Below are 25,721 nucleotides of genomic sequence, written 5' to 3'. Positions count from 1 at the left end.
ATAGAAATAACCTTTTAAATCAGCATGACTTCTTGTTAAATTAAGGGTAAAAGTGTTAATAAATCAAATTTGTATCATCGATTTATTTGTTTGGGAAGTTGTCCATTCCTAAACCAGGGCACTACTTTTTTTCTGAAATTGGACAAGTAATGGAAAATTAAATTGTGAAATAATCTTTTATTTTATTTTGTGAAAACATTTTTTTTAATTCCCTAAAATTTGAAAAAAGGTAAAAAATAAACTGCTTGAACGGAATAGGATATTACTGTATATAAAATTCACTTTATTGACATTTTCAAGGTCGTGTGCCTTTGATTTTAGAGAATTTTAAAATATATTTCTCGCTCATTTAAAATTTCTGTCTATTTTTTGTCAAGCAATTTATTTTTTTTTTGGTCATTTAAAATGTTTCTTTTTTTCAATTTTAAAAACTTTTTTTTTCAAAATTAACATTCCATTTCTCATCCAATTTAAATCTACCAGAGTGCCCTGGGATCCCAAACAAATTTACAATTTTATTGACATTTCCAAGGTAATTTACCCTTAATTTACCAGAATTTGAGAACTAATTTCTTTTTCTTTTGAGATTTTTTTTTTTTTCTGGATGACATGAAGTTTTCAATTAGCAAGAAATTAATTTTGGAAATTAATTTAAGGGAAAATTACCTAAATAGCGTCAGCACAGGCACCCGGTTCGGGGAGTCGGTCCCGTGATCCGCCGACACGCCCGTCAACTCAGGGCGGAGAACGCCACGAGAATGTCGTCCATCCGGTTCCCGTCCCCCGAACTGGTCGGACGGAGTTCCCCTCGTTTCCTCTTCCTCCTCCTCCTCCTCGGACTTGCGTTACTTTCTCCTCGGCTTCCGCGGCTGTCGGATTGTCGTGGAAAGGCGAAAGGGGGGGAAAGATGGCGGTGAATTTGAGCAAAAACGGCACCGAGCTCACGGCGGCGTACAAGGAGGTGGTGAACGGGAAATCGGGCGCCGATTGGTGAGATGAACACGCACGCTTCCTCCTGGGATTAAAAGGAAATAAACGATAAACTCAAACATGATTGTTTTTCCAGGGTCCTGTTCACCTACGAAGGCAACAGCAATGACATTCGACTGGCAGGCAAAGGAGGTAACGTTGGATTTTGGGCAACCTCTCCGTTGGGTTCCGCCGGTCCGTCGTGCATCCTCAACTGAATCAATTTAAAATGAAAAAATAAAAAACTTATCGGATTAGTTACTTAAGGTGCTATTATACTGTTATTACACTGTTGTTACACTGTTATTACACTGTTATTCCACTATTACACTGTTATTACACATTTCGCATTGTTGTTACACTGTTTGTTACAAGTCAACTAATGAAAATTGTAAGGCGGTCAACGCCACGGCCCAATCAGATGACTCTTTGTTACTTAAGGTGCTATTATACTGTTATTACACTGTTATTACATTGTTATTCTACTACTATTACACTGTTATTACACATTTCGCATTGTTGTTACACTGTTTGTTACAAGTCAACTAATGAAAATTGTAAGGCGGTCAACACCACGGCCCAATCAGATGACTCTTTGTTAAGCCGCCATGACCTCTAAGCGTTGTTATTACCGCGTAATAAGCTAGTAATAGACGCTGTGTAAAGATGGCGGTCTGGAGGAGATGGCGGAGGAGCTCAACAACGGAAAGGTGATGTACGCCTTCTGCCGGGTCCAGGATCCCAACTCGGGTTTGCCCAAGTACGTCCTCGTCAACTGGGTGAGAGAACGTCGGCGGGAATCTGTTGACCCCCGCTTGGAAAACTGTCGGATAATTCCCGATGTTTCGCCCGACAGACGGGTGAAGGAGTGATGAGTTCTCGGAAGGCCGCCTGCGCTAATCACCTGGGCTCCATGGCTAACTTCCTGAGGGTGAGTCCACGCGCCCGTGTTTATTACACAGTAATAAGCGTGTTTTTTGTTTGACGCTGGCAGCTAGCGTGGCTCTGCTAGCAAAAATCAGCCGCGTTAGCTTCCTGACACAGATATTACCTCCTTACTTGGGTGTTTCGGGCTAATAGCGAGAAAAATAACCGCTTGTTGTACTTAGTTGACTGCTTGCTACACTAAGCTAACAGCTAGTTGCTCCCAACTAACTGCTAGCTGCACCTGACTGACAGCTAGCTACAGCTGGGATTGCATGGGTGCGACTCATCACCTAGCAGGAAGAAATTAGCTGAATTAGTGAATTAGCTATTAGCAAAACCGGTGTGTGTGAGTCCTCAAAGGGCCCATTTGACTGTAAACGCCACTCTGCAAGCACGAATTAGCAGCAGTAGCATCCTGACACGTCCCCTCACTTGGGTGTTTTGGGCCGTTAGCGAGTTAAATAACTGCTGGCTCCACTCAACTAACTTCTAACCGCATCTGACTAGCAGCTAGCTGCACCTGACTAACTGCTAGCTACATCCGGGAAGCATGACAGGGGATTTCATGGGTCAGGCACATCGCTCAGCTGGGAGAAGTTAGCTAAATTAACAAATTAGCTATTAGCTAAACCAGTGTGTGTGACATCTGGGTGTTCATGTGACCGTAAACACTGCTCTGCAAGTGTGAATTAGCTGTGGTAGCATCCTGAAACAAACACCACCTGCTCATTGGGGTGTTGCGCGCCATAAGCAAGTGAAATAACTGCTAGCTGCACATGTTTAACTGCTAGCTATACGTAGCTAAGTGCTAGCTACACTGGGCTAACTGCTCGCTGCACTGGACTAACTGCTAGCGGCACTTGACTAACAGCTAGCTACATCTGGGAAGCATGACAGGGGATTTCATGGACAGCTGGGAGAAATTAGCTGACTTAGCAAATTAGCTACCAGCTAAACCAGTGTGTGTGTGTGTGACCTCAGGGAGCCCATGTGACCGTGAACGCCCGCAGTGAGGACGACGTGGAGCCACAGACAATCCTGGACAAGGTGTGCACGGCGTCTGCCGCCAGTTTCAGCACGAAGAGGTGGAACCAAGAGCAGAGGGTGGAGCCCAGAGGGCCTGTGGTGAGTTGGGCGCCGCAGCATCAATGCTAATGCTAACCTTAAACATAAACATCACTGTTAGTCTTAAACACACCTGTGTATTATTCACAACTAAAGCCCTAGCCCTTGTCTTAAAGACTGTATAAAGCTAGCCTAGTGCTAACATTGAGCATGGCCTTGGTACTAGCCTTAAACACAGCCTTAGCATTAGCCTCAAGCACAACCAAAGTGCTAGCCATAATCTAAGCCTTTATGGAAGCCTTAACCACAGCATCAGTGCTAGCTCTAAACACAGCCTTGGTGCTAGCCTTAAATAAAATCTTAATATTAACCATAAATATAGCGGTTATGCTAACCTTAAACACAGACTCAGCACTAGCTTCAAGTGTAGCATACATAGTCATAGCCTTAAACAGAGCCTTAGCACCAGCCTTAAACACAGCTTTTATACTAACCTCAAATACAGCCTTAACATGAACCTTAGACACAATTTAGCATTAGCCTTAGATATGGCCTTAATGCTAGCATTAACCATAGCCTTAGCCCTTGCCATAAACATTAATGTTAATATTCTACAAAGCCTTAGTGCTAGCATGAAAAAACGCATTAGTGTTAGCATGAAACAAACGTTAGCATTAGCCTTAAACACAGTCTTAAGTCTATCCTTCAACAACTCCTGAGCATTAGCCTTAAAGACTGCCTTAATAGTAGCATTAACCGTAGCCTTAGTGCTAGCATTAAACATAGGATTAGTGCTAGCCTTAAACAAAGCCTCAGCGCTAGCCTTAAATATAACCTTAATGCTGGCATTAACCATTAATCCTAGGGCTAGCATGAAACATAACATTAGCGATAGCATTCTGCAAAGCCATAGTGCTAGCACAAAATAGAGCCTTAGCATTAGTCTTAAACACAGCCTTCATGGTAGCATTAGCTATAGCCTTAGCATGAGCCTTAAACAAAGCATTTGTGTTAGCTTTCAACAACGCGTTAGTGATAGCATTCAACAAAGCCAACTGCTAGCCTCAAATACAGCCCTATGGCTATCCTTCAACAAAGCTTTAGCATTAGTCTTAAACACAGCCTTCATCCTAGCATTAGCCATGGCCTTAGCATGAGCTGTAAACGACGCATTTGTGTTAGCATTCAACAACGCATTAGTGATAGCATTCAACAAAGCCTGCTGCTAGCCTTAAATACAGCCCTATTACTATCCTTCAACAAATCCTTAGCATTAGTCTTAAACACAGCCTTCATCCTAGCATTAGCCATGGCCTTAGCATGAGCTGTAAACGACGCATTTGTGTTAGCATTCAACAACGCCTTAGTGATAGCATTCAACAAAGCCAACTGCTAGCCTTAAATACAGCCTTAATGCTATCCTTTAACAAAGCCTTAACACTAGCTTTAAACATAGCCTTAATGGTAGCATTAGCCATAGCCTTAGCGCTAGCCCTAGCTTCTCCTTCTTGTGGAGGTCCAGAGTTGCCGTTATCTTTGGGGCCGTTTCCATGGTAATGAGGCATCAACGGTGAACGTTCTCCTCCCGCTTCTCACAGGGTTCCGTCTACCGGAGGGTGAACGCCGTGCAGGAAATCCAGCAGGTGAACAAGGAGGACTTCTGGATCAAAGATCAGGTTGGTGTCTTCTGGGAGAAGGAACATCTGCCGGAGAACCCTGGGGTCGGACCTCCACGTTCTCCAGAACGGTGGCAGGTTCTCAAACGGTTCTGACCTGTGGAGGAACCATCAGGAGGAGGATGGTGATCGTGGTGATGATGAAGATGAGGACGATGTTGACCCTTTGACCCCCGCAGATGGAGGAGGAGGCCCGGCGGCGGGAGGAGAAGAAGAGGGCGGAGCTTATGAGGGAGGCGATGGAGAAGGAGAGGAGGGAGGAGGACCAGCGGCAGGCCGAGGAGAGGGAGAAGAAGGCCAAGGAGAGGGCGGCGCTCATCGAGAGGGAGAGGTAGATGTGTAATAACACATCTATAAGTGATGTAAACATGTGTAATAACACATTTATAAGCACTGGTTAGCACAACATATGGTGGTAAACATGTGTAATAACACATTTAAGCACTGGTTAGCACAACATATGGTGGTAAACATGTGTAATAACACATTTATAAGCAATGGTTAGCACAACATATGGTGGTAAACATGTGTAATAACACATTTATAAGCAATAGTTAGCACAACATATGGTGGTAAACATGTGTAATAACACATTTATAAGCACTGGTTAGCACAACATATGGTGGTAAACATGTGTAATAACACATTATAAGCATCTGTTACCACCATCCAACAGTCAAAATGTGTAATAACACATTTATAAGCACTGGTTAGCGCAATATGTGATGTAAACATGTGTAATAACACATGTATAAGCATCTGCTACCGCTATAGGATGGTAAACATATATAATTATATATTTAGAAGTACTGTATACAACATAATTAATGTGTAATAACACATTTATAAGCATTGGTAACCGTTCTATACAACTGTAAACGTGAAATAATACATGTAAGGGGGTCTGTAAACTTTACATATGATAGTGAACATGTGTAGTAACACATTTCTAAGCGCATTAGTGACCACTACACCTCTACCAGCTAACATTGATCACAGCTTTAGCGCTTTTTGTTAAACAAAGGCTGTAAACATGTGTAATAACACTTTAGTAAGTGTTAAAAGATGTACAATTATGCAGTAAACATCTGTAATAACACCTTAATAAGCTAGCAATGATCATAGCCTTAGGGCTAGCTTTAAACAAAGGTGGTAAACATGTGTAATAACACCTTTATAAGCATCAGGAATCCATGTATATGTGTAATAACACCTTAATAAGCTATTAATAATATAGCCTTAGCACTAGCCTTAAACAAAGGTGGTAAACATGTGTAATAACACCTTTATAACCATAAAGAAATCATATATCGGCAGTAAGCTGTGTAGTAATACCTTAATAAGCTAGCATTGCTCAGAGCTTTAGCGCTAGCCTTAAACAGAGGCAGTTGACATGTGAAATAACACCTTTATAATCATCAGGAATTTCATATATATGTGTAATAACACCTTAATAAGCTAGCAAGAATATAGCTTTAGGGCTAGCCTTAAACAAAGGTGGTAAACATGTGTATTAACACCTTTATAAGCATAAAAAAATCTATATTTTCGCAGCAAACATGTGTAATAACACCTTTGCATAAGTTGGAAACATATTTACATATATATATGTTTGTAAACATGTATAATAACACATTAATAACCTGTCAGGGCCCAGCAGAAGCAAGCAGAGGAAGAGCAGCGGGAGAGTGAGCAGCAGCGACAGGTGCATCCTTCTTTTACTTTTACTAAATATATTAACAATTAATCATATTTCAGTTGTCTTTATGCGGGGTGTTTGGTCATCAAGTTGGCGTTTTGGTTTCAGAGAGCAGACGTCGCACCGCTGCCGAAGACTAATGTGAGTGCGAACGGTCAAAATATTTGTATTTATTTATTTAAAAAGGACTCTGTAAAATCTATGTTTTACAAAAGGATCATAAAATGTAAATTGAAACTGTAAACACATGCCGTTATAATCATTTAAATTCAAAAATGTCAACGTAAATATAAGCATCATTAGCTTATGTCACAGTAAATGTATATAAGTGTAATAACACATTTATAAGTGTAAACGTACATGGCAAAATGTATATATGTGTAATAACACAGCTATAAGCAGTGTAAAGTGTATATAAATATATGTAATAACAAATTTATAAACATTTCAAACATATATGTCGTAAAAAGTGTAATAAGACATTTACAAGCATTGTAAGCTTACATTACAGTAAATGCATATATGTGTAATAATACGTTATTAAGTGTTTTAGTGTCACAGTAAATGTATGTAGGTGTAATAAGACATTGAGAAAGTGGTTAGCCAAGAAGAGTGGGATACTGAGAGAACTGAAGAGAACAGACAGGAGTACAGGGAGATACAACGTAAGGTAAAGATAGAGGTTGCAAAGGCAAAACAAAGGGCGCACGATGACTTGTATGCTCGGTTGGATAGTAAGGAGGGTGAGAATGATCTGTACAGGTTGGCGAAACAGAGAGATTAAGATGTAAAGGATGTACAACAGGTCCGAGTGATTAAGGACAGAGAGTGAGAAGAGTGATGGGAAGATGGAAAGAGTACTTTGAAGAGCTGATGAATGGGGGAAAAGAAAGAGAGGCGAGGGTAGAAGAGGTGACTATTGTAGACCACAAAGTAGCAGAGATTAGTAAAAGTGAAGTGAGGAAGGCATTGACGAGGATGAAGAGTGGAAAAGCAGTTGGTCCTGATGATATACCTGTGGAGGTGTGGAAGTGTCTAGGAGAGGCAGCGGCAGATTTTCTGACTAGATTATTCAACAGGATCTTAGAGAGTGAGAAGATGCCTGAAGAATGGAGACAAAGTGTGATGGTGCCTAGTTTTAAGAATCGGGGATGTGCAGAATTGCGGCAACTACAGAGGGATAAAGTTGATGAGCCATACAATGAAGTTATGGGAAAGAGTAGTGGAAACTAGACTGAGAGCAGAAGTCAGCATTTGTGAACAGCAGTATGGCTTCATGCCTAGGAAGAGTACTACAGATGCAGTATTTGCTTTGAGAATGCTACTAGAAAAGTACAGAGAAGGCCAGAGGGAGTTGCATTGTGTTTTTGCATACCTAGAAAAAGCATATGACAGGGTGCCAAGAGAGGAGCTCAGGTATTGTATGAGGAAGTCTGGAGTGGCAGAGAAGTATGTTAGACTGGTGCAAGACATGTATGCTCGCTGTGAGACAGTGATGCAGTGAGCTTTAGGGGTAACAGGGAAGTTCAAGCTGGAGGTGGGACTCCATCAGGGATCAGCTCTGAGCCCCTTCTAGTTCGCAATGGTGATGGACAGGCTGACAGATGAGGTTAGACAGGAATCTCCATGGACCATGATGTTTGCGGATGACATTCTGATCTGTAGTGAGAGCAGACAACAGGAACAGGAATTGGTAGAAGGATGCTGGAAATGGACCAAAGATTTATGGACATAGTGAGGGAGGATATGAAGGTAGTTGGTGTGAGAGAGGATACAGAGAATTGGGTCAGATGGAGAAAGTTGTGGCTAAGAAGAGGAAGTAAACGTACATGTCAAACCAAATGTATACAAGTGCAATCACAAAGCTATAACCTATGTAAAGTTATGTAAATATAGATGTAATAAATTTATATGAACAAAAACAAATTCATAAACAAATTTACAAATTTGAAACATATGTAATAGTGTAATAACACATTTACAAGTATAAATGTCAAAGTAAATTATATATGTAATAACACATTAATAAGCACTGTAACAGTAAATGTATATCAGAGTAATGACACATTTATAAGGGTCGTAAACGATATATGTCACAGTAAATGTATATAGGTGTAATAAATGTGTAATTACAACTGTATAAGCGCTTTAGCTAGATTTGCTCCAGAGCGCTAACATTCTCCGACCCGGCGGTTCCACAGGGTTCGGTTTATCGCAAGATCAACGCCGCGGCGGAAATCCAAAAAATCAACAGGGACGACTTCTGGGTCAAAGCTCAGGTACCTTTTTTTGCCGTTAGCGCCTCCTGGTGGCCTCGGTGCGTAAACAATAAACAAACCGCCGCCGCTCTGACCCCCGCAGATGGAGGAGGAGGCCCGGCGGCGGGAGGAGAAGAAGAGGGCGGAGCTTAAGAGGGAGGCGATGGAGAAGGAAAGGAGGGAGGAGGACCAGCGGCAGGCCGAGGAGAGGGAGAAGAAGGCCAAGGAGAGGGCGGCGCTCATCGAGAGGGAGAGGTAAATGTGTAATAACACGTTTATAAGCAATGGGCAGTGCAATTTGCGATGTAAACATGTGTAATAACACATTTATAAGCAATGGTTGGAACAACATATGATGGTAAACATGTGTAATAACACCTTTATAAGCACTGGTTAGCACAATATGTGATGTAAACATGTGTAATAACACATTTATAAGCAGTGGTTAGCACATGATGGCAAACATGTGTAATAACACCTTTATAAGCACTGGTAATCGCTCTTTACAACAGTAAGCATGTGTAATAACACATTTATAAGCTCTGGTAACTTCTCTTTACAACATTAAACTTGTGTAATTACACCTTCATAAGCACTGGTAACCGCCCTTTACGACAGTAAACATGTGTAATAACATATTTATAAGCACCGGTAACCTCTCTCTATGACAGTAAACTTGTGTAATAACACCTTTATAGGCACTGGTAAACGCTCTTTACGACAGTAAGCATGTGTAATAACACATTTATAAGCACCGGTAACCTCTCTATGACAGTAAACTTGTGTAATAACACCCTTATAGGCACTGGTAAACGCTCTTTACGACAGTAAGCATGTGTAATAACACATTTATAAGCTCTGGTAACTTCTCTTTGCAACAGTAAACTTGTGTAATAACACCTTCATAAGCACTGGTAACTGCTCTTTACGACAGTAAACATGTGTAATAACACCTTTATAAGCATTGGTAACCGCTCTTCAATAATAATAAAATAACGTAATAACACATTTATAGACATTTATCTATAGAGAACAGTAAACATATGCAATTACATATATCTTGTATTCAGTTACCTCTATATGTTAAACATGTGTAATTACACTTGGAATCTATTTGTACAGTAAAATGTGTAATATTATATATCTCTATATATATATATACACACACACACACACACACACACACACACACATATATATTTATATGTACGTATATTCATGATTAGTTGCAACCTCTAAATAAAAATGTGATTAGCATTAACCTTGTAAAGTTGTAAACGGTTTATAAACATTTTTCATATCTATTTTTTGCATAAATTCACAAATTAAATGTATATAATTACAATTTTATATGCAATATATATGAAATAAAGGATGTGCAATCACACCTTTATATGCATTAAAAGCTGTATATATGCATATATATGATATAAATACATGCCATTACAGCTATATATATATATATATATATATATATATATATAATATAAATATATATTATGTATATACATATTAATAAAATAAATAAATAAATAGATAAATAAAATAAAATTGTGTAAAATCACATTTGCATGTGAGCTTCAATAGCAGGAGGTTCACAGGGTCAATGCGTTATAATAACTTATTGATCAAGAGTTTACATGTGTAATAACAATGTAAATGTGTAATAACACATTTATGAACGTTGAATAAACAGCAAAAAGCTACTTTGGCGAAACAGCTTCGGGGGTTCTACCTGGGGAGGCGGAGACATCCATGACGGCCAATCACATCCCAGCTTTTGTTTTCCAGGGTCCAACAGAAGAGAAGGGCGGAGGAAGAGGAGAAGCAAAGGGAGCAGGAGTTGCGCCGACTTGTATGCTTTTTTTGCCACAGAAACCCACTCTTTCTTGTCCCCCTCCCAAAAAATCAGATTCGATTATAGATTATTTTGTTTTAGAGTCAAGAGGAGAACGGCGGCAAGAGGTCGGGCGTCCGCTTCGCCGCGTCGGTCCAGAAGGCTAACGTGAGTTTCCCCACCGTCCCTGAAGGCGACTCCATCAGATCAGGGAGTAACCTTTCGTCTCCCCGACCGCCAGGAGGCCAAGTCGCTGATCGCTCAGAGGGGCTTCAACCCGCGGGACATCTTCCAGCAGCGGGAGCAGAGTGCGCCGCCTGGAGGCGGGGCCGCTACATCGCGGCCAGGTAACCACGCCGCCGTCTAGCGCCGATGCTATCTGAGAGCTAGCTGACCTTCCTCTCTGCAGGGAAGCTGCAGAGCCCGTTCCTTGCCAAGGGGTCTCCGCGGGCCGAGGCGCCCTCGTCAACGCCGCCGTGGCCGCTGCCGACCGCCGTCGCCACGGCGACCCCTGACACGCCCGCCTCGCCGCCCTTGTATCGGCCTCACGGGATGAGCGTCTCTATGACGTCGCCCACGGCGACCGACTCCAAGAAACAACCCGAGGGTAAGACGGCGCAGGAGGAAGGGCTCTGATTGGACGGCATAGGAGGGGACAGGATGGGATTGGACAGATAAGGACAGAGTTGAGTTTTATGGGATTGGCATTAGACAGATTAGGACATGATCTGACAGATTATGACAGGATTTAACAGATTAGGGCGGGTTTAGACAGATAAGAACAGGATTGGGCAAATTAGGACGGGATTGGACAGATTAGGAGGGAATTTGATTGGACTGGAAAGAACAGGATTGGAAGGGACAGGACTGGACAGATTAAGATGAGATTGGACAGATTAGGACTGGATTTGACAGATTAGGACAGGATTGGACAGTTTCTGGTTGGGATTGGACAGATTAGGATGGAATTTGATTGGACAGGACGGGATAGGGATGAAACAGATTAGGAATGAATTGGATTGGACTGGAAAGAAAGGGATTGAAATGAGATTGGACAGTTTCAGATTGGGATTAGACAGATCAGGACGGGATTGGACGGTTTCAGATTGGGATTAGACAGATTAGGACAGGATTGGACAGTTTCAGATTGGGATTAGACAGATTAGGACAGGATTGGACAGTTTCAGATTGGGATTAGACAGATTAGGATGGGATTAGACAGTTTCAGATTGGGATTAGACAGATTAGGACAAGATTGGACAGTTTCAGATGGGGATTACACAGATTAGGACGGGATTGGACAGTTTCAGATTGGAATTAGACAGATTAGGACAAGATTGGACAGTTTCAGATTGGGATTACACAGATTAGGGCGGGATCAGACAATTTCAGATTGGGATTACACAAATTAGGGCGGGATCAGACAATTTCAGATTGGGATTACACAAATTAGGATGGGATTTGACAGTTTCAGATTGGAATTAGACAGATTACGACAGGATCAGAGAGTTTCAGATCGGGATTACACAGATTAGGGCGGGATCAGACAATTTCAGATTGGGATTACACAAATTAGGGCGGGATTGGACGGGCTGTTCCGGACCAAACTTGAACCCTCCCAAAAGGCCGCACCCTCTGGAACGATCTAAACCCCCTCCCCGCCCCCCCGGCTGGTAAACATGGTACGTTCCGGCCCGTTCCACGTGAGCGAGCTAACCTTTAGCCGCCGTCCACAGACGACGCTAGCGCGGATCACCAGCAGCACCAGGAGGAGGACGATGATTGGTCCGACGAGTTCGAGGAGGACCTCTACGAAGCCCCGCCAGGTGTGACCCCGGAACTCCTTCGCCCTTTCACCCCGACGCCGTTCGCTAACGACCTCCCACCTCTCCGTCAGCAGCCAACCACGACGACCTCTACGACACCCCGCGATTGGATGGCGGCGGCGAGGAGCTGTACGAGAACCTGCACCAAGACCCCGCCCCCGTGAGAACGTCCAGATCTACACCTTCTAGAAGCACAGTGGAGATAGACAGGGAGATGGGAAGGACAGGGGGATGATTGGAGGGTTCCCTGTGACGGGTGAACGGATGAATGTCCTTATATGGCATGCAAATTATTGCATGTCCTTATATGGCATGCGAATGATTACATGTCCTTATAAGGCATGCGAATGATTACATGTCCTTATATGGCATGCGAATGATTACATGTCCTTATATGGCATGCGAATGATTACATGTCCTTATATGGCGTGCGAATGATTACATGTCCTTATATGGCGTGCGAATGATTACATGTCCTTATATGGCATGCGAATGATTCCATGTCCTTATATGGCATGCGAATGATTGCATGTCCTTATATGGTATGCGAATGATTACATGTCCTTATATGGTATGCGAATGAGTGAATGATTGCATGTCCTAACATGGCACGTCCTTATATGGGATGTCCTAATATGGGATGTCCTAATATGGCATGTGAATGAGTGGATTTCCTTATATGGCATGTCCTACTATAGCATGTGGATGAGTGAATGGCTGCATGTCCTTATATGGAATGTGAATGATTGCATTTCCTTATATGGTATGCGAATGATTCCATGTCCTTATATGGCATGCGAATGATTCCATGTCCTTATATGGCATGCGAATGAGTGAGTGGTTGCATGTCCTTATATGGCATGTGAATGAGTGAATGATTGCATGTCCTAATATGGCATGTCCTTATATGGGATGTCCTAATATGGCATGTGGATGAGTGAATGGCTACATGTCCTTATATGGAATGTGAGTGATTGCATGTCCTTATATGGTGTGTGGATGAGTGAATGGTTGTAGGTCCTTATACGGCATGTTAATGAGTGTATGTCCTTATATAGCATGTGAATAAGTGAATGATTCCATGTCCTTATATGGCATGTGAATGAGTGAATGGCTGCATGTCTGTTTGAGCGAAATAAGAGAATGGTCAAATAGTCATCTATTGATAGGACATAATATGAATGTCTATATGACGTGAATGACAGAGTGAATCATATGTTGACATGCAAATGAGAGGGTGAATGTTGCATGTTTCTCTATGTGTCCCTGTCATCGATTGGTCAGCCTCTCGCCCAATCACAGCAGAGATAGGCTCCGCCACCCCATCTTGAGTGCAGGATAAGCAGTGCACATCATGAATGAATGAATGCGCGACCATAACAACGCTAGCTAGCTAGTTGGCCAAGTACAATGTTATAACATTTTTGTTTGCAACAAACTAAGATGAAGAGAGACAGTCATTCAAAATGAACTGAACATCGATGTTCCTCAGGTCGCTGAAAATCACGCCAGCGGCGAGCGGCAAGGGATCTGTGCCAGAGCTCTGTATGACTACCAGGCCGGTAAGGGGGAACACACACACACACACACACACACACACACACATGCGTGGTGCGTTCACTGGTGCGTATAAATTATTAACCTAAATTAAGACGTCTATGGTGCTAACACTCACTCGTATTTTCCGCGTCCATCTTTTCCTCACGCCGCCAACCAGCGGACGACAGCGAGATCACCTTTGACCCCGATGATGTCATCACTGAGATCGACATGGTGGACGAGGGCTGGTGGAGAGGCTTCGGCCCCGACGGCCACTACGGCATGTTCCCCGCCAACTACGTGGAGCTCCTCTAGTTCGCTCATCTGTCGTTTCTGGGAAAAAAAAAAAATATATATTTGTTTGTTTTTAAGTTCTCCATTAATTTAATGGGGCATGTAATTATTTGAAAAACAAAAAAATTAAAAAAAATACATGTTTTGGGTCATTTCTTTGTATATGGTGCAATGTTGTATGTCTCTGGTTGATCGTCCCAATATGTGGCTCTGTGATTGGCTGATGACCGGTCTTCCTTCTCAGCCAATGACAGCTAAGATAGGATCCCCCCCATGCAGGACAAATGGTGTTGGTAACCAATCGACCACCGATAGCAACCGTAACATACAAGAAGCTGCGTTCCGTTCGTATGCCGATGACGCCGTAATAATTAGCTTCTAGCTAATAATGCCGTTTCTATCAGTTAAAGCTATAGCTGAGCACGGTAAGAGGGCCGGTATTGCTTTATTGATCCAGCGGTGGGATGAGTATGGCAGGAAACAGATGCAAAAACGTAGAAGAATTGACTTTGCACAATAAATTCAGCCGAGTTCATAGCATTCCCTTGCGACAAAACACATTGTATTGTCCAGATGCTAACACGCACCGCAACAAGGCAAGCTAGCAAACAATATATCATCACCAAGTAGCCCTCCTAGCCAACCAGCGCGTCCCCTGGGTTTAAGCTAGCACCACAACACCTCCAGGAAGGCTTGGGAGTGAAGTTCAGCTTCCTGGAACCCCCTCCATGCTACATAGCCCATCTAAAAGCATACAATAGTAGCATAGCGACCTCACAGACTAGCACCACGACAAATGGGCTTCATAGCCAAGATAAGCAACATAGCCCATCAACAAGCATACAATCCTACAATCCTAGCGTAGCAACCTCACAGGCTAGCATTACACAGATGGGCTACATAGCTAAGATAAGCTACAAACCTAGCTTAGCGACCTCCCCGGCTAGCACGCTTCCTCTTTAACCACACTTGCTCGCTCCGCTGCCAGAGACAAGCTGCTGACAGCAAGTTTCGGGCTCTGTGGCGAAATTATTAGGGAAGATGTGCAAATAATTGTTTGATAATCAAGGAAAAAAGCTAAATGTAATTTGAAAAAAAAGAAAGGTAACTGTATAAATCAAAAAATTATCAAAAACATTTTGATATAAATAACGAAAAAAGCGAGTTACGACGACGTACATTTTAATGAACTACATTTCAACTGGAAACTACAATTTCTTCAAAACGTCATTTAAGAGCGACACATCGAGTCCTCCTACGTCATCATTCCGCGACTCACCATTGGCAAGAAGAAAAGATGGCCGCAAGGTTACTGCTCCGCTCGGCTTTCCGCGCCGCTACACGGTGCCGGGCGGCCCCGGTCCCGGCTCTGACCCGCGGCATGGCCGCCGGAGGTGAGGACGAGCCCGATGCCGGGTCGTAGAGCCGGGAAGACACGGGAGGAAACGGGCAAAGAGGGCGTCGGTTTACGGCAAGGACGGCCGGTGACACCGGTGCCGGTAGAGCAGGGAGGACGTCAAGCCAGGTTCCATTGACAAACTCGGGAAATCGCTCAAAATATAGTCATTTATTACCTTTTTCTTGAAACCGATATTTCTATGATAGAATCTTAATTAAATATTTGAATTCGTCTCTAAGGGTACTTCAATCCAATCAGTTGCTTTTATTCGTTTTACTCGTTTTGGGCGTTTAGAGTACCGGAAGAATATGGAAAATGGCGGAAACGTCAGCGTTTGGACCAAACTCGGTTAAAATCGTAGCATGTTTTAAAGAAAAATCCCTCATTATTCTTTGTTTTTGCACTGGGCGTAGTCAGATTAGTAATTTCAAGGACGTTCTTAAATTCGGCAGAACTATAACTTCAAAAAAAAGACCTCAAATCAGGAGAAAAGGGTGGCAATCTGTCAAACTGGCTGTTTATAATGTCTACTGGTGCCTAAAATGTAAAGAACATCAGGGATAGATGAGAAAGGGGAAAATAAAACATTAAATACTCACCTGAGAACGCACATGTGGTTCCTCCGTGATGACCCACTCCTGTTTGTGTCCCCAGGGATCCCGACGGATGAGGAACAAGCCACCGGCATGGAGAGGATCATCATGAAGGCCATGAAGGACGGGACGGTATGGTCGTTTTATCACATCACCGCATGTGTGCGACGTTTAAATGCAAAGATATTTCACCATCCAAGCCCGAAAGTGATTCGCGGTCATACTCTGATGTCGTTAGAAATCGATACCAGGTGATCGGAGTATTGATCAGACTGTTAATAAACACACTCACACCCCACCCAGGACCCCTACAACATGCTGAAGCCGAAGGAATACGTCGGTTCCAAGGAGGATCCTCACCTGGTCCCGTCCATCACCAACAAGAGGATCGTCGGCTGCGTCTGTGAGTCTCAGGAGTTTGAGATGAACCTTAATAATCCCATGATTGGGAAGGAGAAGACCGTGACAAGCTAAAAAGTGCAAAATTAAATGAACTGGGGTGTAAAAGTATGAATAATAGCTATACATATTTGCCAATATACAAGAATAAATAGAGCAAAGTGGCAATGCGAACAGAAAATCGGGTTATCAGCTGCCGACTAAAACGTGTGGCGAAAAGACAAGCCTGTATATTTTTCATTGTGGAGAAAATTTGAATCGCTTCTGACGGAAATAATGTAAGTTATTTATTCTTTCTGTGCGGCCCAGGGGTCGGGCACCGCTGCTATATATTATACACAAACGGAGGATAATACAGGATGGTGTTTTACTAAACAATGACATGAATCATATAACAAACAAATCCTCGTCTGCTGATTAGCTTAGCATAACAGTATAAGATAATAGGGGAAAATTTGTTTGGATATGAACACAGAACAGAATGACAACAAGGGTAAAAATAAACAATGAGAATAGAGTGACATGAGTTAAAAATGGATAATGATATAAATAGCATCAGCCCGTGCACAGATAAGTAATAGAAGTTAGCATTCATCTTAACTCACCTTGTGTCATTCACACAGAAATAAACAAAGGAAACCAGGTGAACACAAAAAGCAGAAAAACCCAACTAGCCTCTGCTAGCTTCGACCGCGTCGGGATTTATACCGATAAACGCCAACAACCTTTAAATAGAAATAAAGTGGGCTTTCTAACAGAGGGGCTTGGAAAATGTCAAAACATTTAAGTTGCTACGCCTGCACCAGGTCGCCTTGTGCAATCCTATCATAACAGGTGTGTGTGTGTGTGTGTGTCACCAGGTGAAGAGGACAACACGGCGGTGGTCTGGTTCTGGCTCCACGAGGGGGAAGCTCAGCGCTGCCCGTCCTGCGGGTCACATTACAAACTGGTTCATCACGAGCTCCCCCACTAACACTCCTCCGTCGCTTTCCGGCAACTTCTCCAGGGTTCACATGGTTCGGGGACTCAACGCTCTGCATTTCTTTTCTATTTACATCCACTCAGGTTCTGTTCAATGTCACGTCTCCTCCTGAAAGTTTTAACAGCAAAGCCTCTTAACTTCCTCCTGGAACTTTATTTGAAACAATAAAGTCTTTACGTCCTGTTTCTGCGACTCCTCTTGTGTGTTTTGACTTGCGACCGCCGGCGTTTCCCTGGAATTTAGACGACGCACGCGGTTGTCAACCTGTAAGCGAGAAAACATTCACTAACATTAGCATGATAATCTGTTATGACCATGGATAAAATGTGTCTTGCAGTGTTTTACAATCACTTCAAATTGTGCATAAATGTGATTTTGACGAGTGGCAGAAACCTGTGCTATATAAGCTGTTTTTAAGTTGACATTTCATACACAGAATACAGGTTTAAAGTATAAAAATGAGCAAATTTGGCACAATCTAAAACGGCAGGAGTTTTAAAAGGGGATTTGTAACAAATGAAAATCTAAAATAAACTAATCAAAGGATAAATGTCACTAGATCAGTAAGTATTGATTGGGATTTGTACAATTAAAGAAGTCAATCTGTAAGGGACCGGAAAATAAAATGTAAATAGAAAATATAAGAAAAGTACTTGTGAATAGAGCTGGGATATAATTGGAAACTATATTTCCCATCTGCAAAATCAGCTCAAAACTGATAATTTAGTTATATTAATTTTTAAAGAGCAAGTTTTTTTTAAAAAATTTTTAATTGAACACAAATAGCATAAACATATATACTTATGTACAAATAAACATGGCAAGGTAGAATCGAATGTCAATGAAACAACCGGGGATGAGGAAGCAAAGGACATAAGGATGTAATCAGAAGTTAACATTGTTAAAGGTTTGTAAGAGATGTTTAATGGTAGACAAAAAAGAAAGTAAAAGACAACAATTAAATAAAAAGATAGATTAATAAAATAAAATTAAAAAAAAAAACCTGCAAGGGAATATAACATGTATTTAACTTGGTGGTTCAGAAGGAATCTCAGACACCAAACTGTACATTTTTTGTTTTTTTCCATAAGTTTTAAGTATTTTTTTTATACAATTCAAAATCGTTTATAAAGAACGTAAAATTGGGGGAGTATTTTTGCATTCTGTTTTTGTGAATTAAGAACTTGGCCATGCCTAAAATAACATTGACACATAGTTCATCTCTTTTGTTGCTTAAAAGTAAATCGAATGTTGTGTCATCTCTCGAAAAGGAAACTGGTGATGATGGAAATTTGTCTTTAACCCATTTTTGAGTTTTAGCCCATTTAAAGAGCAAGTAAACGCGTTTGGTTATGTCAACAACCTGGTGATGACGTATAAATTCCGCGACGGTCCTCTCCGTTCGTCTACGTCATCACTACGCGACAGGTCCAATTGCCGTTAGAGAAGAGGAAATGGCTGCAAGGTTACTGCTCCGCACGGCAGTCCGGGCCGCTACACGGTTCCGCGCTGCGCCGGTTCCGGCTCTGACCCGCGGCATGGCCGCCGGAGGTGAGGAAGAACCCGACCGGACTGCCGAACCGGAGAGAGCCAGGAGAAAGCTAGCTTGAAGGGGCAACAGTCCGCGGCAAGGACTTGTCCGTTATTTACGGCGGAAGAACCCCGTCGTATCAATGAACGGAAGCCCTATTGAGAAATTCCCCCAATTACGAAATAGACATTAAGTTTCACCCAATCCAACGATTGAGAATAATCAAGTTTTATAAATAGATTTGTATTACATTTCCCTTGAATTCGGCTCGTTTAAATAAAACGCAGACACGAATTTTATCCAAACATTTTTCTTAAATCGCTGTTGTGTCGTGTGGTGTCACTTCTGCTGTCTTGTTGCTGTTTTGTGTCATGAATCTAAAATGCAACCGATATAACCCAGTTGAAAAGAATTGCTGTAATAAATGTTAGACGAATAAACATTCAGTACCGTTAAAATCGAAATGAATAAACAGCTACGTCGATGTTTCGGCTACGTACCATTAGCAACATTAGCAGTGACGCGCAGCCGCTGGGGGGTCGAACGATGTGTTTTCAGCGATTTCTACAGATATTGGAATTTATTTTAAACAGAATCCGATCTTGTTAAACGTTACATATATATTCCTGTCTAACATCATCTGTCAGCCTGTCCATCACTCCCTGATGGAGTCCCACCTCCACCTTGAACTTCTCTGTTACCCCTACTGCATAGCGCACCACTGTCTCACAGCGAGCATACATGTCCTGCACCAGTCTAACATCTCTGCCACTCCAGACTTCCTCATACAATACCTGAGCTCCTCTCTTGGTACCCTGTCATATGCTTTTTCTAGGTCTACAAAAACGCAATGCAGCTCCCTCTGGCCTTCTCTGTACTTTTCTAGTAGCATTCTCAACGCAAATACTGCATCTGTAGTACTCTTCCTAGGCATGAAGCCATACTGCTGTTCACAGATGCTGACTTCTGCTCTCAGTCTAGTTTCCACTACTCTTTCCCATAACTTCATAGTATGGCTCATCAACTTTATCCCTCTATAGTTGCTGCAATTCTGCACATCCCCTTTATTCTTAAAACTAGACACCATCACACTTTGTCTCCATTCTTCAGGCATCTTCTCACTCTTTAAGATCCTGTTGAATAATCTAGTCAGAAAATTTACCGCTGCCTCTCCTAGACACTTCCACACCTCCACAGGTATATCATCAGGACCAACTGCCTTTCCACTCTTCATCCTCTTCAATGCCTTCCTCACTTCACTACAATAGTCACCTCTTCTACCCTTGCCTCTCTTTCTTTTTCCTCGTTCATCAGCCCTTTAAAGTACTCTTTCCATCTTCCCATCACTCTTCTAGCATCTGTCAATACATTTCCCTCTCTGTCCTTAATCACTCGGACCTGTTGTACATCCTTTCCATCTTTATCTCTCTGTTTCGCCAACCTGTATAGATCATTCTCTCCCTCCTTACTATCCAACCGAGCATACGAGTCATCGTACGCCCTTTGTTTTGCCTTTGCTACCTCTATCTTCACCTTTCGCCGCATCTCCCTGAACTCCTGTCTGTTCTCTTCAGTCCTCTCAGTATCCCACTTCTTCTTCGCTAACCGCTTTCTCTGTATACACTCCTGCACTTCCTCATTCCAGCACCAAGTCTCCTTATCTACTTTCCCTCCAGATGACACACCAAGTACTCTTCTACCTGTCTCCCTGATAACACTAGCTGTAGTTGTCCAATCATCTGGAAGCTCACCCTGACCACCCAGACCCTTTCTCAACTCCTCCCTGAAAACCATACAACACTCCTCCCTTTTTAGCTTCCACTACTTTGTCCTTTGTTCTGCCTTTGTCCTCTTCATCTTCCTTGTCACCAGAGTCATCCTACAAACCACCATCCTATGCTGTCTGGCTACACTCTCACCTACAACTACTTTGCAGTCAGTGATCCAGAATAGAAAATACCTGCTGCTTAATATTTGCAGGTGGCGGAAGAGCTCTTTTCGCGATTTATTCCAATAATAGACTCTCAATTAGAAGTAAATGTTGTTATTTGTTAGACATTAGTTTGTAGTGGCAGATTTTAATGTGATAAAAATCTATCGTAAACCATCTGTTTTAAGTGAAAACATGATCAACTGATGTTAGCTAATACTAGCTAAATGCTAATAATAGGAAGTGACATAGGCAGAGAATGAAACAGGATTTCCTATAAACTACATAAATGAAATAGTCAGGTAAAGGTAAAATTGTAGATGTAAGAATATTATTTGGAAAATGCGTTTTCTATTTACAAAAAGATCTTTAATTTAGAAAAAAAACCTGAAAACGAGGAAAAGTATCAGCAGATTGTCAAACGACAGCTAAGCGGCTAAGCTAAGCAGTTCCATCTGCAAAATATCACCGGGAAATGACTGAATTTTGCCTTTTGTGGTGGAAATATGAATAAAATGTGTGTTTTAGAAAACAAATTTAGATGCGGGAGACGATTAGCTGCAAAAACGGTAATATCGTTTTTTTTTTTCTTTTGCGATTTGTTTTAGTAATATTTATTTTTAAGAGGAGCTCAACTGTTTGTCCCCAGGGATCCCGACGGACGAAGAGCAAGCCACCGGGCTGGAGAAGATCATCATGAAGGCCATGAAAGACGGGACGGTACTTTTGTTTTATCCGCTTCTTATCGCGCCGTGTGTGTGATCGATTGATATATTGATCAGACTATCAATAACACCCCCACAGGACCCCTATAACATGCTGAAGCCGAAGGAATACGTCGGCTCCAAGGAGGACCCTCACCTCGTCCCGTCCATCACCAGCAAGAGGATCGTCGGCTGCGTCTGTGAGTCCACCTCCCCCTCGCGGCGGATGCGTCCGGTTACCGTGGCGACCGGTCCCGCAAAAACCGAAGTGTGTGTGTGTCGCCAGGCGAAGAGGACAACACGGCGGTGGTCTGGTTCTGGCTCCACCAGGGGGAAGCTCAGCGCTGCCCGTCCTGCGGGTCACATTACAAACTGGTTCATCACGAGCTCCCGCACTGACCTCCACGCCTGCCTGCGCTTCCTCCTACGCTTTCCAGAAGGTTCCACGGACTCTTTATTTCCCCCTCTGTTTACATCCACTCAGGCTCGGCTAGATCTCGCATATCCTCCCGAAGCTTTGAACAACGTCTGCAACTTCTTCCCGAAACTTTATTTAAAGCAATAAAGTGTGGGAATTCCTCCTGACGTCTTTGAGTTTGTGCACTTGATTTTTTTCCATTTAAAAAATTTCATTTTTCATAAAAAAAAACAAAAACATAAGTCAAGGCGCAGTACCAATTTCGACCACTAGATGGCGCTAGAGATGCTCAACTCCAATTGAAATGAGAACAACTTTATGAATCCCGAAGGAAATTGTTGTGCTAGAGTTTCAAGTAAAAAACATAACAATAAAAGATAATATTAGAAAGGAGGAAGAATAAGAAATACAATGAAATATGAATTGTCTTAACTGTTAGCTGTAACTACAAAGATTGAAGATTCCCTGCGGCTGAGGGAAGAAAGATATAGAAGATATAGAAATAAAACCCATTTTCTAATAATATTGCCGATAATTAACTGAAACACTTCGGTGTTAAAATAAAAATGTATATATTCAGAAATAATCATCTTTCTAAAACCGTGCATTTACAAATTAAAACTTTGATGAATATACTGATAAAACACATTAAATGCGAATCTTTGCTGAAGGTTGTAAATTAAATTAGATTTTTAGCGAGATAACAGCAGGTTTTGGTTAAAAAAATTAAACAAGTTTATTTTAAGACAGCTGTGGTAAATACAGTACAATACCAAAAGTGCACTGGGTCACCTTAACCACTGCAGCTGTAATTATCTTTTTAATTTTATTAAATATTTGTTTTATATAAAGCCTTGAAGCACATGCTTGTTGAATTTTAATGCAATATATTTCCACAGATTCTCGCTTGTACGCGATTCATTTTGGTTTTTGGGGCTGATTTATGAATAATTTGTGATTTGTCGTCTTTTATGAATCCTCGACGCGCAGATTAAAATTAGCAAGCTTTTAAGAATTCATGGCTAGCTCAAAGTACTTCATATCTAATTAGCTAGTTTGAAGGACTTTATAGATAAAGCTAGCTCAAAGTACTTTATATTCAATTAGCTAGTTTTAAGGACTTTATAGATAAAGCTAGCTTAGAGTACTTAATATTTAATTAGCCTCTTATTAATACTTCATAGAAGTAGCTAACTCAAAGTACTTTATGTCCAGTTAGCTAGTTTCTACTTCTTCATAGATGTAGTTAGCTAAAATGACCTTAAAAGAATATAGATGTGTTTTAGTACTTTGACAATGTAGCTAGCTCAAAGTACTTCATATCTAATTAGCTAGTTTTAAGGACTTTATAGATAAAGCTAGCTTAAAGTACTTAATATTCAATTAGCTAGTTTTAAGGACTTTATAGATAAAGCTAGCTTAAAGTACATAATATTTAATCAGCCTCTTATTAATACTTCATAGGAGTAGCTAACTCAAAGTACTTCATATCTAATTAGCTAGTTTTAAGGACTTTATAGATAAAGCTAGCTCAAAGTACTTTATATTCAATTAGCTCGTTTTAAGGACTTTATAGATAAAGCTAGCTTAAAGTACTTAATATTTAATTAGCTTCTTATTAATACTTCATAGAAGTAGCTAACTCAAAGTACTTTATGTCCAGTTAGCTAGTTTCTACTTCTTCATAGATGTAGTTAGCTAAAATGACCTTAAAAGAATATAGATGTGTTTTAGTACTTTGACAATGTAGCTAGCTCAAATAACTTCATATCTAATTAGCTAGTTTAAGGACTTTATAGATAAAGCTAGCTTAAAGTACTTCGTATCTAATTAGCTTCTTATTAATACTTCATAGAAGTAGCTAAAAGTACTTTGTATCCAGTTAGCTAGTTTCTACTACTTCATAGAAGTAGCTAACTCAAAGTATATTATATCCAGTTAGCTAGTTTCTATTAGCTAAAATGACCTCAAAAGAAGTTAGATGGTTTTTAGTACTTTGACAATTTAGCTAGCTCAAAGTGCATCATATCTAATTAGCTTTTTTTTGTAGCTCTAGGCGCTTTGTATCTAGTTAGCTACTTTTTCAAGACTTCATCAAGATTGCTAGCTCAAATAACTTTATAATCAGTCAGCTAGTTTGAAAGACTTCATAGATAAAGCTAGCTCAAAGTACAACATGTCTAATTTGCTGCTTATTAATATTTTACAGAAGTAGCCAGTTCAAATTACTTCGTATCAGGTTAGCTAGTTTTACGACTTTGTCGATGTAACCAGCACAAAGTACTTCGTATACATTTAGCTATTTTTTGCAGGACTTTATAGCTATACCTAGCTCAAAGTACTTCATATCCAGTTAGCTAGCTTCAAGTACTCCCCGGGTATTTCTGCCTCCGTGTACTTCTTTGGAGTAACTTTCCTTTTATTTGTTTATGCCGATGGAGCGACAGCAGGAAACGGCGGCCATCTTGGCTCCTGGTTTCCTTCCTGTCTCTGATTAGCTTCACCGGCTGAAGGAAACAATCCACTTTCCTGATTATTAAGACCTTATTAATGGGCTGCTGTCAACGCTGTGTGTGTGTGTGTGTGTGTGTGTGTGTGTGTGTGTGTGTGTGTGTGTGTGTGTGTGATGAAGAGGAGTATAAAAAGTAGGATGATGATGACGGGTGTGGAGAAAGTGGCGAGGATAATGAAGACTCACTAAGATAATGAAGCTCCATCAGAAGAAGAGCCACAGAAGGCTACAGGCTAGCAGTTGAGCTAGCATCTTGCAAAGAATGGCGGGTTTGATTCTTAAGTGGCCACTGGTCTGATGAGGTCATTCCATGTACTCGGTACTGATGAAGTACTGAGTACTGCGGGCTCAAAGGAGTGGAGGGTACCAGACACTGGAGAAGGCCAGGCTACAAGGTACCAAAGAAGTACAGGGTACCAGGTACTAAAGATATAGTGGGCACTATGCACTAAAGAAGCATCAGGTACTGCTAGAAAACTGGCTACAAAGTGCAAAAAGAAGCAGCAGCTACCAGGTACAAAAGAAATAGCTGGTACCATCTAGTAAATAAGCAGCTACCACCATGTTTGATGGAAATGGAGGGTACTAGGCGGTACCATCTAATACAGTGGTCCCAAACCTTTTTATCACTGGAACTGGTCCGCGGCCCACTGATCTAATAGGTACTAAAGAAGTACTGAGTAACAGGTACTGAAGAAATACTGGGTACAAGGTGTTAAAAGAAGTAGCGGGCACCATATAAACCGAAGCATAGTGGCAAAGAATAACAACTGGTACCCTGGTATTGAAGAAGTAGCAGGTATCAGGTACTTAAGAACTACAGGGTATCCAATACCAAATACGTAGTGCATGCCAGGTACTAAAGAAGTAGTGGGGACCAGGTACTGAAGAAGTACCATGTACTACGGTCTAAAAGGAGTGGAGGGTACCAGACGCTGAAGAAGGCCAGGCTACAAGGTACTAAAGAAGTACCAGATGCTGCTAGAAAACTGGCTACAAGGTGCAAAAAGAAGTAGCGGTTACCAGGTACAAAAGAAATAGCTGGTACCATCTACTAAATAAGCAGCTACCACCATGTTTGATGGAAATGGAGGGTACTAGGAGGTACTGAAGAAGTACCATCTAATACAGTGGTCCCCAACCTTTTTATCACTGGTACTGGT

General features: G+C 41.6%; 3 protein-coding genes across 4 annotated transcripts; all 3 read left to right on the top strand.

Annotated features, from left to right (window-relative positions):
- The first annotated feature begins 861 nt into the window (after window positions 1-861).
- LOC147231450 (drebrin-like protein) lies at window positions 862-14,242 on the top strand. Of its 2 annotated transcripts, none has more exons than XM_086152846.1 (19): window positions 862-990; window positions 1,067-1,122; window positions 1,636-1,748; window positions 1,826-1,900; window positions 2,878-3,021; window positions 4,560-4,637; window positions 4,817-4,968; window positions 6,288-6,342; window positions 6,445-6,477; window positions 8,538-8,615; window positions 8,698-8,849; window positions 10,386-10,449; window positions 10,534-10,599; window positions 10,673-10,778; window positions 10,841-11,038; window positions 12,168-12,257; window positions 12,332-12,417; window positions 13,750-13,819; window positions 13,975-14,242. In XM_086152846.1, the coding sequence occupies exons 1-19, from the start codon at window positions 908-910 to the stop codon at window positions 14,109-14,111; spliced, it is 1,836 nt and encodes a 611-aa protein (XP_086008972.1). In that variant the 5' UTR covers window positions 862-907; the 3' UTR covers window positions 14,112-14,242. The 2 variants fall into 2 exon arrangements, with proteins under 2 accessions (XP_086008972.1, XP_086008971.1); XM_086152845.1 differs by having other exon boundaries at window positions 12,329-12,417.
- Window positions 14,243-15,364: 1,122 nt separating this feature from the next.
- LOC147231449 (cytochrome c oxidase subunit 5B, mitochondrial-like) lies at window positions 15,365-17,648 on the top strand. Its single transcript, XM_086152843.1, has 4 exons — window positions 15,365-15,484; window positions 16,144-16,214; window positions 16,386-16,485; window positions 17,342-17,648. Exons 1-4 carry the CDS (start codon window positions 15,388-15,390, stop codon window positions 17,452-17,454), a joined length of 381 nt encoding a protein of 126 aa, XP_086008969.1. The 5' UTR covers window positions 15,365-15,387; the 3' UTR covers window positions 17,455-17,648.
- A 1,208-nt stretch (window positions 17,649-18,856) lies between these two features.
- On the top strand, window positions 18,857-22,213 carry LOC147231448 (cytochrome c oxidase subunit 5B, mitochondrial-like). Its single transcript, XM_086152844.1, has 4 exons — window positions 18,857-19,014; window positions 21,574-21,644; window positions 21,729-21,828; window positions 21,915-22,213. Exons 1-4 carry the CDS (start codon window positions 18,918-18,920, stop codon window positions 22,025-22,027), a joined length of 381 nt encoding a protein of 126 aa, XP_086008970.1. The 5' UTR covers window positions 18,857-18,917; the 3' UTR covers window positions 22,028-22,213.
- The last annotated feature ends 3,508 nt before the right edge of the window (window positions 22,214-25,721 follow it).

This window comes from Fistularia commersonii, chromosome 9 (assembly GCF_037954325.1).
Source record: "Fistularia commersonii isolate RoL2024-O1a breed Wild chromosome 9, RoL_Fcom_v1.0, whole genome shotgun sequence".
Lineage (NCBI taxonomy): Eukaryota > Metazoa > Chordata > Actinopteri > Syngnathiformes > Fistulariidae > Fistularia > Fistularia commersonii.
This window is presented reverse-complemented; position numbering and strand designations above follow the sequence as displayed.